The sequence below is a fragment of the Dysidea avara genome, chromosome 10 (genome assembly GCF_963678975.1).
Source record: "Dysidea avara chromosome 10, odDysAvar1.4, whole genome shotgun sequence".
Classification (NCBI taxonomy): domain Eukaryota; kingdom Metazoa; phylum Porifera; class Demospongiae; order Dictyoceratida; family Dysideidae; genus Dysidea; species Dysidea avara.
The window spans coordinates 12643757-12656965 of record NC_089281.1 but is presented as its reverse complement, the minus strand read 5'-3'; the positions used below and the strand labels follow the sequence as shown (position 1 = coordinate 12656965).

At 39.1% G+C, this 13209-nt stretch overlaps 2 protein-coding genes across 2 annotated transcripts; both read left to right on the top strand.

Moving 5' to 3' along the window:
* Positions 1-8858, top strand: LOC136236257 (dipeptidyl peptidase 3-like). Its single transcript, XM_066026383.1, has 16 exons — positions 1-280; positions 2184-2273; positions 2328-2465; positions 2633-2707; positions 2771-2852; positions 3111-3250; positions 3848-3942; positions 5567-5856; positions 6278-6384; positions 6437-6529; positions 6584-6646; positions 6700-6824; positions 6884-7004; positions 7308-7484; positions 7534-7684; positions 8620-8858. Exons 1-16 carry the CDS (start codon positions 29-31, stop codon positions 8766-8768), a joined length of 2148 nt encoding a protein of 715 aa, XP_065882455.1. The 5' UTR covers positions 1-28; the 3' UTR covers positions 8769-8858.
* A 2375-nt stretch (positions 8859-11233) lies between these two features.
* LOC136236762 (TNF receptor-associated factor 6-like) lies at positions 11234-12337 on the top strand. Its single transcript, XM_066027004.1, has one exon. It carries the CDS (start codon positions 11234-11236, stop codon positions 12335-12337), a length of 1104 nt encoding a protein of 367 aa, XP_065883076.1.
* Positions 12338-13209: the final 872 nt, after the last annotated feature.

Here is a 13209-nt window from a genome sequence, read left to right as displayed (position 1 = left end):
TTGAACGTCACGTTTCGCGCCAAGCAAGATGGCGGATGTGATCAGCCCCGGTACTCCTGTCAGCAAATTGGAATGCAAGGTGGCATTTGAAAATTTGACTAATAAAGAAAAGCTTTATGCTCACTATCTGTCGCGGGCGTCTTTCGAAGGTGGACTGATCGTGCTATTTCAGACGTCTCCAGAATCAGTACCGATATTTCTCCTTCTTCAAGCGTTGTTCAGTGGTCAGTCCGTACAGAATTTTAAAACAGCCAGCAGTTGTACTGAGGACGAATGGAAGGTACTGAAATCAGTTGTTTGAATGCACACAGAGAGTGTCCGATAATATGCTGAAATAAACGGATTGAGCATTTGTGCATGCTTATTTGCCTGGTTGAGGGTTTGCAGTCTAAGAAACTAAATGTCTTGATAGTAATGAGAGAGTGCATATAAACCTTCAATTATAATTGTGGCTGGATTTTGGAAAAACAATCCAAATCGCACATTAGAAGTTTCGAGATAAGGCCACTCCAAATAAATTCTCTGTTTCCTGTCCTGGACTCAGACATATTTGCATGCGGGCGGGCAGTTCATTTCCATTATTTCATTATAAGATTGGCTAGTTTTTCAAGCCATTATTTACCTGGCACAGCCAAAAAGACTGCATAAAAGCTTGTTCCTTCCTTTGTAAGTTGCAAAAATAACAAATGTGAAGTTTGTGCTGACTTGTTAGCACTGCTGACACGTAAGCTGACACTGTTTTTACTGAGCCTATCAGTATGCAAGAATAACCGGAAAATAATGGAAGAATACGGAATAATGGAATATTTAGAGGTGGTAGTAACCAGATGCGGGCGGTGGACGGGAAACAGAGAATTTATTTGGAGTGGCCTAAACGGTTTTAAAGAATTGAAGCCAGCATAACTCTCCAAGGATAGCAAGCACGTGTATGAAATTTACACAAAAGATGCATCGATCTGTTACCTTTCAGGCCACGTCCAGTACTTGTAGCTGCTTGTAGAGTTTCCCGCCAAATAAGATAGAAAATCTGAGCAGTTGGACGAGCGAAGTAGTATCACGAGTGCTCACAAAGGGGTGGATGGTGGGGGGTGGCGGAGGGGCAAGAGATAGACCTCAAAATGGAGGCAGACCACGATTGGAGTCCAGACACGAGATTACAGAGCTGTGCTGGCTCCTTAGTGGCTGATATGTAGCAAAATCAACAGAGAAAACGTCTGGCCAACATTATAAGGCTGTCCACCAGTAAACCACTGATTGTTGCCAAGCCAGGTTCTCCACAAGGCCTGAAACCGCCATTTGAGCACTCCACACCACCCAGAAAAGACATCTGTTAAAAAACCAGCCTCGAGTAGTTTGAGTACTGAGGGTCAAAGCTAGAAGTACGATAGTGTAGCTATCCACTGGTGGTGTTAGTTTGATTGTGCCTGATGTGCAATTTGGATCGGTTTTGTAACATCTGGTCACAATTATTGTTTTGCCACTCCAAATAAATTCTATTTCCTGTCCACCGCCTGCATCTGTTACTGCCAGCTCTAAAGATTCCATTATTCCGCATTCACGTTTGTATTTTTCCTGCAACCTAAAGGATGAAGATATAAGTAGGCTGTTTGCTATATACCCAGGTAAATAATGGCTTGAAAAGCTGCCAATTTCATAATGGAAATTGACTGACCACCCGCCCACATGCAAATATTCTGCTGAGAAGAGGATGGAAAACAGAATTTATTTGGAGTGGCCTTTTGGGCCAAGATTATCAACGCAATTGCTGTCCAGACCTTTATTGCTACATAATCTGTGTGCACATCAGGTGCACATCAGGTGCACATTATAGTCTACCAGTTTCTGTATAATTGCTGAAAAACATTGCTTCCGTTATACAGGATGTAAATAGAGCTAAATAGAGCTAAATAAGACCATACGCTTAAACTTTCTCATCCCATCCTCACTCATTCGTGGGTGAACAGTAATGTTAGCTTAAACAGACTAAGTAAGTATTTATTGTGAGTCATGTGAGCAACTGTATTATAAAGTCCACCTACTTACATGGATGAGAAAATGATTAGTGTGAATGGAATTTTAGCTTGGGGTTTTGTATTTTATTAATAGCTAGGTCACTAAAACAGGACTAGCTCCTGCTAAATATGTTAAATTTTTGTCCTTTATTGTGTCATTTTATTCATCAGGCACTAGTAGCATATGCTGCAGCTTTTTATAGCAATATGGGCAACTACAAGGGATTTGGTGATACCAAGTTCATTCCAGGACTGCCCAAGGTAAGAACTATATAGGCTTTACATAATATTAATTTGACTATAGTTCCTGTGTAGGAAAGGTTTCATGCTGTACTTCAATCTTGCGCTAACTACAAGACCAACCAGTCCAAACTGGATGAGCTATGGCAGGCGTGCAGTGATGCCATGTATTCCTGTGCTGACTGTGAGAAGCAACTGGGAATGAAGGATGTGGTATGTGCTTGCAGTTTGTGATGTGGACATTGTGTGATTGATTATCTGTGTCTTGATAGTTTGGGACCACAGTGACATATCTCTTGTGATGTTCCCCTGTATCTCATGTGATATTACATGTTATATATGTAGGCTTGAAAATACATTGCGCTCATTCATTCCCTTAGGGTATTACGACGTATTATTCAGCAAATTGTATTAAGGAAGATTCAGACTTCATAAATGATTTTATGACTGAAAAGGTGATAACAAATTATGCTGCTGTACTGGTGCTGGCTGAATAATTGTCTGTTCATTTTTTGTAGAGTTTGTCACCTTACAACACTCGAGTGTTCAAGAAGTCGGACAACTCTTATGAGTTGAGACTGGCATCTGTTTGTACTGGAGGTAAGTATTCTATGCTATAAAGTGTAGGAATTAAGTCAAATAAAATATTTTTTGGATCACAATTTGTTGTTACGGTAGAGCTACATAAACTAGTAGGGTCATTATCTTGGATGAAAACATGTGGTCACTGTAATGAGGTGGTCTTATTTGCAAAGTCATGAAGTACACCTTAAAGTAGCTGTGTTTGTGACATATTGACATGGCCATACTCTGAGGTGGCCTGGGAGATTTCATAACATAGTAAATATTGTTTCACAGCTACAGCTGATCCAGGAATGGAGGATGATGTTGCTTGTCTGATTAATAGTCACAATTACAAGGGGACAGTCGTCAACATTACAAGAGGAGACTACTCACCTTTAATGAGAAGGGTAGTGACTAATCTGCAGTTAGCTCAGGTATCCAATCATCAAAATGTGTATGCATGTAGCACAGTGACAGAATGGAAACTGTACTATAGACCGCATTAAGGTGCTACAGGAAAATCAGTACGTACACAGGGCATTACAGTGTTTTGCAACGTAAGCATTCAGAAGTGTCATTGTTACTCACACTGATTGGTGGCTATCACCTAGCTGCTATACTATAGTCTGTTCATGTTCACCTGAGCCCTCCTTTCTTGTTAATAACTCTTGTTACATGGGCCAGCTGCCCAAACATTTAGTAGCACTGTGAAGCCCTTTAAAAAGCACTTTGATATGGGGCTCAGGTGAGCATACAGACTATAAGTGTGGCACTTTATAGAAGAATAGTGTTATGTAAAGGATACAAAGAGTGGCTAGCAACTTGTAATATTATAATATTATTTAATGACACTGTATATATCCTGTCATTGTTGTGTCCCATGTGCTACTGTACATTAGCTGTCTTTATGTGAACCTGACTTCCATAAGTTGTGTGATTGAACTGGCTGAGTAACTTACTGCCGTACAGTATGTGACATTGTCCATGATTTGTACATGCACACATCTTTTCTTGTTGGTATGTTTTCGTAGGAACATGCTTTGAATGAGAATGAGAGGTCCATGTTGGATGGATATATTGCCTCGTTCACTACTGGCTCCATTAACTCTCATAAGGATGGCTCTCGGTTAGTGAAACTTTAGTGTGTGTTGGTTGACTTTGATGGTTTGTAAAATTACACATACCGTAGTGTATTAATTTAAAAATAATGTAGAGATCCAAGCAATATAAATGCAAAACAAGAGATGAATGATGGTATTACAGCAAAGCCCTCTGTGATAATCCCACGCTACCAGTAAGAGGTGTGGTTGATATGATAAATCGCAATAAGTATGGCTAGATCAGTAAGGGACATGTTGTGGTGCCTAGATCATAAAGAAGTGTGGTCAATCCTAACGTGCAGCTATGAGTATGCATGGCATATTAACAGTTTAAATAATTTTGTGGCATCTAAATACAGAAAGTATCAATACAGAAAAATAGCCTTAGTATGGTTTGAAGATCGTGACCAAGATATAAGGAAAGGAAAGGCACAGAGGGCAAACAAACCCTATAAGGTTGGTGAGTTTGTTATTGTGGCATAATAATTATGTAGTTTAGCCTCTAGCTTGTGAGTTTGGTCAGGCTAGCAAAATAAATTCAGGTTTGGGTTGTTTTTTTTTTACAAAAAAAAATCTGTATTTATGGGTTTTTATTGGCATATCTGGCATTATAGTAACATATTAAGACTCTTACTTTTGTTATGGTTTGAATGACATTTTGGGGGATCTCTACCATATTATATGAGTCTAATAAGTGCCACTTGTTTCACCCTAGTTCCATGCCCTAGCTATGTGAAGTGACCATTATCTTTATGTCTCTCGATGGTGGCAGTGTTCATTGGCCTTGACATCTTTTGAGGGATTCATTATTTGTGTGTCATGAATCCATCACTCATTTCATGATAGCATGTTTGGGGGGAGGTTATTGTATGCAATGAAAATTGGTAATATGATTTCACTTTGTTTGTCAGATAATGCTAGGAGCCATAAGTGCTGCAAAGCACATAATGTGTATACCAAAATAACTTTCCAGGAATTAATCATAAAAATCAGCCTGTCTCCATATCTTTTGCCTGTGAAACAGTTTACAAATGATGTATAAGACTTATTATATAGTTTTCAACTTAGTAAACAAAATGATCATCTTTTTTGGGTGCGAAACCAGATAGGACAGTGCAAACATGCACACACCTTCTCCACTGTCTGTCTAAAGATCTTCATCCCCACCCCAAGCCCCTCAATGGGAGGTATCCACCCACTAGCCAAGAAATGTTGAATGACTAATTTTCAAGCCTGTAGTTTAGGCCAGATGAGAGGACCCCCAGAAGATAGACAGGTCACATAAATGGTCTTTTCCAGAAGCAATGAACATGTATGTATGATGTTAGCCCTTTTGTAGGCCAAACATAAGGAAGCTCTGGCACATGGTCAGGTACTTTCATTACTAACCATCGGTGTGTTACGAGGGTGCAAAACAGGTGCTTTCTTACTTTCTTAGGATTGCAAGCCCAAACCAAAGCAGGACTGTGGTTTGTCGGTTTTAGCTGGTATCTGCAATGTAGTAAATGCCACCTAGGGGGTCACCACAAGGAGGGGCACACAACGTGCACACACACACACACACACTGCTCTACTCTCATCACAACACACATGTACACGCACACACAGTCATATCAAATAATGGTTTATATAATATCTATTTCCTCATAGTCACTGGATTAAGGACAAAGGTCCCATTATTGAGACCTACATTGGCTTCATAGAGAGCTACCGTGATCCTTGTGGAATGAGAGGAGAATTTGAAGGCTTTGTTGCCATGGTGAACAAGGAGATGAGCAAGAAGTTCGCCAACTTGGTGAATGCTGCTGAGCAACTGTTACCACTGTTACCATGGCCATCAGGATTTGAAAAGGACACGTTTTTGCGGCCAGACTTTACCTCCCTTGATGTGCTGGGTTTTTCTGGTAGTGGTATTCCAGCAGGAATAAATATCCCCAACTGTGAGTTAGTAATAAGAACAGAGACTTTTTAAAGATCCTCTTTAAGTTTTTAACACAGTTTGGCTCCTATTTAAGAGTAAATAATAACGACTGACTTTTAGATGAAACCTTATTCAATGTAGTCCTCAATTTAAAGAGTTTAAGAGGAGATTTTTGGCCTGTTACCATTTTAGTGGGATATTTCATTGGAATCCTAGCCCCAGTAATACTTTTCTTCCAATAAGTGATGTAATGGGGGTGCTATATGGAATCTAAATGTTCCTATTGCAGTTTCCTATATCTGAGTGTACTGTTTGCATGGGTAATTATTTATACCAGTTCCTCAGCAGTGAAGTAATATGTTCATATAGGTGTGTCGATCTGTTTAATATTACTAGTAATACTTGTACCTGCTATAATACACACCATACTTTTCTATCAGATGATGATATACGTCAGAATGAAGGTTTCAAGAATGTTTCCCTGGGAAATGTTCTGGCAGCAGGCTCTCAGGATAAACGTGTTAGTTTCCTTAATGACCATGACCAGGTTTGTGGCATTTGTTGTCACTTCTAAAGTGTCTTATCGCTGTATTGTGTAGGATTTGTATTGTAAACTGAAAGGACCAGCTTTTGAGGTTCAAGTAGGCCTGCACGAATTATTGGGCCATGGATCTGGCAAGTTGTTTAGACAGGTAATGCTTGTGTGTGTTCTGTACTGCTGAACACTTGCAATTGTATAATTGTAGGACGAGACAGGTCAGTTGAACTTTGACCTAGCAAAAGTGATAATTCCTGAGACTGGTCAAAAGGTCAGCATTTACTCAACCATCTGATGATGGAACACTTCCTCATTACACCACAGGTGGAGAGTTGGTACAATCCTGGTGACACTTATGACAGCAAATTTTGTCTGATATCTTCTTCTTATGAGGAATGCAGAGCAGAGTGTGTTGGCCTATACTTGTGTCTCTCCACAGATGTGCTGAGGTTGGTATGCTATACAGTAGCTACTATAACAACTGTTCTATTCTTATATTTTTTTACAGTATATTTGGTTACCAAGACGATGCTGCTGATGACATCATCTACATCAACTGGTTGAACATGGTACGAGCTGGTTTGGTGGGTTTGGAGTTTTACACACCTGAGAATAACAAGTGGAGACAAGTTAGTAATGCGTGTGTGTGTGTGTAGTGTGGGAGAGTGCAAAACTGGACCATAGAAACAAGAATAGAAGCTACTAATTGTATATGCACAGGGACTTATTTGTTTGCCTTTGTAGTTGTGTAGATTAGAAATCCAAGTGCAATAAAATGGTGACAAGGTCAATAATAATTGTTGATCATGTATAATATCCCTTACAAAAAAAATCCACACCTATACAATAAAAAAGTAGCTGTTTTTACATACAAAAATACGAGTACACACTTCTTAACAAAAGCATATTCAGTTATTTGTGTGTCCATGTAGGCACACATGCAAGCCAGATTTGTCATCCTTCAAGTATTACTGGAAGTAAGTGGTCTGGTAGAAGTGTCTGAGATTGGTGGCTCAGATGGCCAGCCTGACCTCATAGTGACACTAGACAGGAAGAAGATACCCACTGAGGGTAAAGCTGCTATTGGACAATTCTTACAGAAACTACAAGTGAGGAGAGACTGTAGTGATATGCTCTTTGACCATTTCTTGTTATTAGGTCCTTAAGAGTACTTGTAATGTGGATGCTGCTACTGCTCTGTACAACAAGTACTCCAGTGTTAATGATGACTTCCTCAGGATGAGGAATATTGTACTGGCCAGGAAGATACCACGACGATTCTTTGTACAACCCCATACCAAGTTTCTAGGTCAGTATTGAGCCAGATGTATCACCATTGATCAATCCTCACATACTACTGGCTTTTTTTGAAACTTTAGTGTGCAATAGAGGGTTTGCATGCAAATAGTATTGTGGTGCAATTCACAAAAACACATAAACGTTGCTATGTGAGATCTAGTACAGAATGAAGCTGAGCTGTATTAGATTAGTTGTGAATGTTAATACTTTGTTTGATCACTAGTGATTACACTTGCAAACTGCTTTCATTCTCCACTGAACCATCGATGATGGCTGTAGCTCTATCTTCACAGCAGTGGTTGTTAAGTATTATATTGTTGTTACGTCATAATGTTTTGTGTCTATGGAAAGGATTAAAGCTGTTATAATTTGTACAGTCGTTTTCCTACAATCCATCATGCCTTAATTGGTGATATGCTTTCAAGTCTCGTGTTGTAATGGTGGAAAAGTGCAAGCCTTCATGAATCATACAGTACTATGATTATACTATGGTTGCAAATGTGGTAATTAAAAATACTTTTGTGAAATTTACAATAGAAATAAGCTCAGCTAGAAGTGTCACATCACATATTTTGGCATAGACAGAATTTTGCAAAGCATTAACTTCATTATTATTATTGATGGTTGATGCTACCTGGCAAAAATCAGATCTCACAGTTGGAATAGATCAAAATACTCTAATAGAACAATCACCACATAATGGAACATCCCAATAGAACAGTCAAATATAGCTAACTAAGAAGGCATGTGCCCTATTATAAGACAAATAATACAACATAGCTTGATTAAGCATATATATATATATATAAATGAAGTACACTGTTAGAGTGCTGGTTGGTATTGGATCAGTATTTTACTGTAGTGGTGGTATTTTACTGTAGTGGTGGAACACTAATTCTTTTTTATCCCAACATTTCTTCACCTATGTCTGCGTTATCTCCACAGATGATGGTAGTGTCAGTTTGGTGGAGTTTGATTCCAATATGGAAGGGATTGTGGAATCATCAGTGATGAGGTGGTTGAGCTATGATGAACAATTGGAGACAACATGGCTGAAGGATAAACACCATTGGCCCTGTCCTTCTTCCCCCTAGCCCCACACTAGCCATAGTATAATAGAACTATTATTAATACACTTGTTATGTGCCCTTTAAACATGAACAGTATTGAGACATGTACGTTAAGTACAATGAAGTCTAAGCAGGTGGTTGCATGAGGTAAACTTTTTCTTCATGAACTTGAAGTTGGCTTGACATGGCCTTTCTATATAGGTGGCCACTAAGACAGGTTCCTATGTGGAATTGTTGCAAGCAAAAAATGAATTGGGTCCCACACATGTGTCACTCCTTTACAATGGGTTATCATGTTGGAACTTTTGGTTCGGTTATATCATCATCAATAGATTTTAATGGTGATCTGCTGTGCCTTTGAGACGTAGTTTGTCTTTACACATCATACACAACAATTCATTATTCTGTGATGTGCCGAGTATCTTCCAATATGAGTGAGTACACCTTACTAAATTTTTAACACCGCTCTGATGCTCTTCCTAGCAATTGTTTACTTGGCAGTGGTGATTAGTAATCCTGCTCACGTTACATGTAGGAGGTGTGAATAGCACATGGTGCAATCAGTGACAAGTCTGTACAGTGGATTATTCTTGTTGATAAGTGATCCATTAAATACAGTTTATTGTGATGCATGTGTCTTACAACCTAATTGAGTTACCAGAAAACTACCACCCAACAGTGTCACCCATAAACTACAATCACAAGTTTCTCCATTTAATACCAACTTCTATAGACAACTATACAAATACTCATCATTCAATTCCAGAATTTGATCAGCTACCACAAGACATCAACAGTCCAACTGTTAGTGACCGTTTAGTTAAGGGGTGGATCCAGGGGGTTTCTTGGGTTTCCATGTAGTATATTCAGACAACTTAAAAATTGATTTTCAAAGGTTCGGGTTGAAATACTCTAATAGAGCATTCAACTACCCTATTAGGACAGTCACACTGGTTCTGTATTAAATTTTACCAACACAGTAAAAATAGTCTAAAATCGTAGATATCTCAAAGTGTTTAACTGTTTCCTGTTCCTGGGGGCATGCCTAAGAATGACATCTGCATTTATTGTATGCTTCAAACTTTCCATGGCCTGCACCAGCAGAAGCAAGCATAAGACATCTATGTATCAATCAATATGTTTTATTTTTCATGAAAATCGTCAATTTTTTGGGGAAGCATGCCTCCAGACCCCCCAGATTTAAGCAACAGAAAATATGGAAACCTGTGACCTGTTATAAAAATTCCTGGAGCCGCTCTTGAGTTTTAAGAATCCGTACATTAAAGCACTGGTACTATAGTTAGCTAACTCAGTATTTGTGACCCTTAAATGTGCACTTCTTTACATGGTGTTTTGGCATAGATAACCTTTGGCTTTGGAAACAAACCCTACTTATACTGATAATCGATATCAATTTATTTAAGATAGACATCTTGTTTTGTTAAGACAAAATACAACTTAAGTACAGGGGTCTAAACTCAGGGGTACCGTGCACTGGGTGGACAGTACAGTAGCCCTGTGACTTACACTATTGAATTACAATACAAAAAATAATCAGTATAGCATGTAGAAATGTTTAGTTAAGATCCCTGTCCGGGGAGGCTCTAGAATTAAAAATCCTGTATGAGCAGGAGACAGCAATGTGAGCAGCCTGCTCAAACAGGGATCTTATTGGTGGGAATATATAGTTAGTTCAAACATAGTATGGTTCAAACAAACAGATGGAATTATTACCAAGTCAAGTCTGCTAGGGATGGAGGAAAGATGTGGTGCTGGGATTGATTGATTGATTTATTATTTGGGAGGGCAGACTCTAGCAGGATATCCTGCTCTTGGAGAGATATCTCTGCTCCTGCTCTATCTATCAGACTCTAACAAGATATCCTGCTCTTGGAGAGATTATTTGGGAGGGCAGACTCTAGCAAGATATCCTGGAAGGTCAGCATAGAGTTTAAAACTGTCAAGTAAGTGCTGTTGGAGTCCATGAACGAGAACCTGTAGGACTGAATAATGTCTCCAGGTATGCCTGCCTTGATCAAGAGCAACAGTTTCTAAGTATGTGACTGTTTTATTAGGATATTTTACATTCAGTGATTGTCAAGCTTTCCAGTGCTCGAAACTTGCACGATGCTATTGTGCTCATGGCAATTTTCTAGTTCGATTCAAATTTGAACTAGCTAGCTACCGTTTTCAAAAGCATGCCGTAGTCATGAGAGCAGTGAGAGTGTGTGACTGAAATACGTACTTCAAGATACGAGAAGATAGTGCCTAATTGAGACTGAAGATTGTTAGCATCAAGGAACTTAGCGATTTTTCGGACGGAGGGGGATATTCAACCATTCAACAACGTACTGAGCTGTCGTGGCCGAGCTATATAGATCATAGCCGAATCTGCTAAACCTTTGAAAACGGGTTTCTCTGAACGCAGAACTGAGGTATCCATCTCGGCCGAGCTGTCTGCTACAGGCTAAGCCTGACTTACTGTAGGAATGGCGACGGGAGATTACGACAACGAATTCTGCTCAACCATATCAGAACAAGTTGCTTGCAGAATTTGCCCAAGCCAAGATCCTTACCAGAATGTATGTTGCGGTCATGTCTCCTGCAAGAGCTGTGTTGATAAGGCCCCCACAAACACTTGTCTTGATGAGGAGTTTCCCACTGCCCCCAATAAGCTGGGTACTAATTCCGAACAAGACCAAACTAAAGATCGTATTGTGTCCTGTGCCAATGACGGATGCTCTTGGAGAGATGATACCCAAGCAATGGAAGAACACGAAAAGACATGTCCCCGTGAAATGGTGGAGTGTGAATATCACAGTGTGGGGTGCATGGCAAAGGTGCAGCGTAGACACTTAAAAGAGCACAACAAGGCCAATGTTGAGGAGCACTTAGCCTTGAGCATGTCAAGGCTAAGGAACTTGGAGAGTTTTGTGCATCTGTTTGTTATGAATGATATTTGTGGAAATCTTTTTGAAGAAGCATCATGGTCTATGGGAATAGAGTCTTTAGCCATAATGGCCACGTCAGGTGATAAGGTGTGTCCAGTGATTCTGAAGATGTCGCAGTTTCCTACTAAGAAAGCTGCTGAAGAAAAATGGTTCAGCAACCCATTTTACACTCACAATAAAGGCTACAAGATGTGCCTTTGCATTGATACAACTAACTTTAATGTTACCAAGGGTAATAAGATAAGTGATCCAGAAAAGTCTGTGAATTTACATATCATGAAGGGACCATATGACGACAAACTAAGCTGGCCATTAAGGGGAGAATTTAAGGTAATTCTGTTGAACCAACTTGATGACTTGTACCATCGTGGAGTAATGGTAGAGTTTGATGATGACACCCCAGCTGCGGCAGCCTGTAGGGTTGTAGATGGTGAGATGGCTTCTATAGGATTCGGAGGTGAAGGCATTTGGCTAGATGATTGTGATAGCAGTTTATCATCAGATTCTAGTAGTTTATCATCAGATTCTAGTAGTTTATCATCAGATTCTAGTAGCTCAGATACTTCAGATGAAAAGGATCCTGATTGGCTATACTTAAAAGATGACTGCATGTTTTTCCAAGTGATGTTTGAAACAAATTAAAGACGTATATTTGTCTGGGCTGTTTTGCATGTAAACAGAAGCTCACTATATAAATTAAACTGTTTGTAACTGCACGTTTGAAATTAATTATAATAATAGTGTGACTTGTCTATGATCATAAATATAATGTATTAGCCAGCATGTAACCACACATTAATTTTGACTAGCTAATAATTATGATCCCAATTAAATCGGTATTATTTCAGGTTCTGCTGTATTCTGAAATATAGCTACAATGAACATATTGAAGCAAATGGGTTTCTCTATACAGTTTTGTATTATATCAGTTATAGTGGGAAATATGCACTTACATTAATATTCCTGCTTTAACACAGCTTTATAGTAATCACTGATTCTGCTAATGGCAACAATATTTTCAAATCCTGGAGTTCATAAAGTTGATACATAAACAGCAAACTAATACTAAGTTAAGTAGAACATTACCAAGTTTGGGTGTACAACAAGGGACATGGTTAAAGGCTTAAAAAACACTCTAATATAGTGTACGGCTTTGTGTAATCATCATCTGTGTGTCTCTTTCTAATTTTTGCTGGTATTATTGTCATGTCTGGTGCCTTCAGTAGTGATGGCATATACAATTAGCCATGAATTTAATTAATTAATTAATCTATTTATTTCCTTGTATACTGACAACTGTGTTGCTTTTGCAGTACGTGCTGCTGCTCTGTGTGTGTGTGTGTGAGGGTAGTGTAGTGGTAGCAAGGGTTACAAATCGCAAAGGTCTGATGGCTGTAGGATGAATAATCAGACTATCAGTTTTCATCACGTGAGCAATAATACAGTCCCACAATTGATTTTGGCCTGGTGTTTATTATATAGAAACAAGTGATAAATGCTGCTTTGTACCTGGG

What these genes read in the sequence shown, in the direction of transcription:
- LOC136236257 (XM_066026383.1), top strand. Translation starts at nt 29, where the DNA reads ATGGCGGATGTGATCAGCCCCGGTACTCCTGTCAGCAAATTGGAATGC. An exon ending in CTCTCCACAGATGTGCTGAG is followed by an intron (nt 6,825 to 6,883) that starts GTTGGTATGCTA and finishes ATTTTTTTACAG; the next exon opens with TATATTTGGTTACCAAGACG. An exon ending in AATTCTTACAGAAACTACAA is followed by an intron (nt 7,485 to 7,533) that starts GTGAGGAGAGAC and finishes TCTTGTTATTAG; the next exon opens with GTCCTTAAGAGTACTTGTAA.
- LOC136236762 (XM_066027004.1), top strand. Translation starts at nt 11,234, where the DNA reads ATGGCGACGGGAGATTACGACAACGAATTCTGCTCAACCATATCAGAA.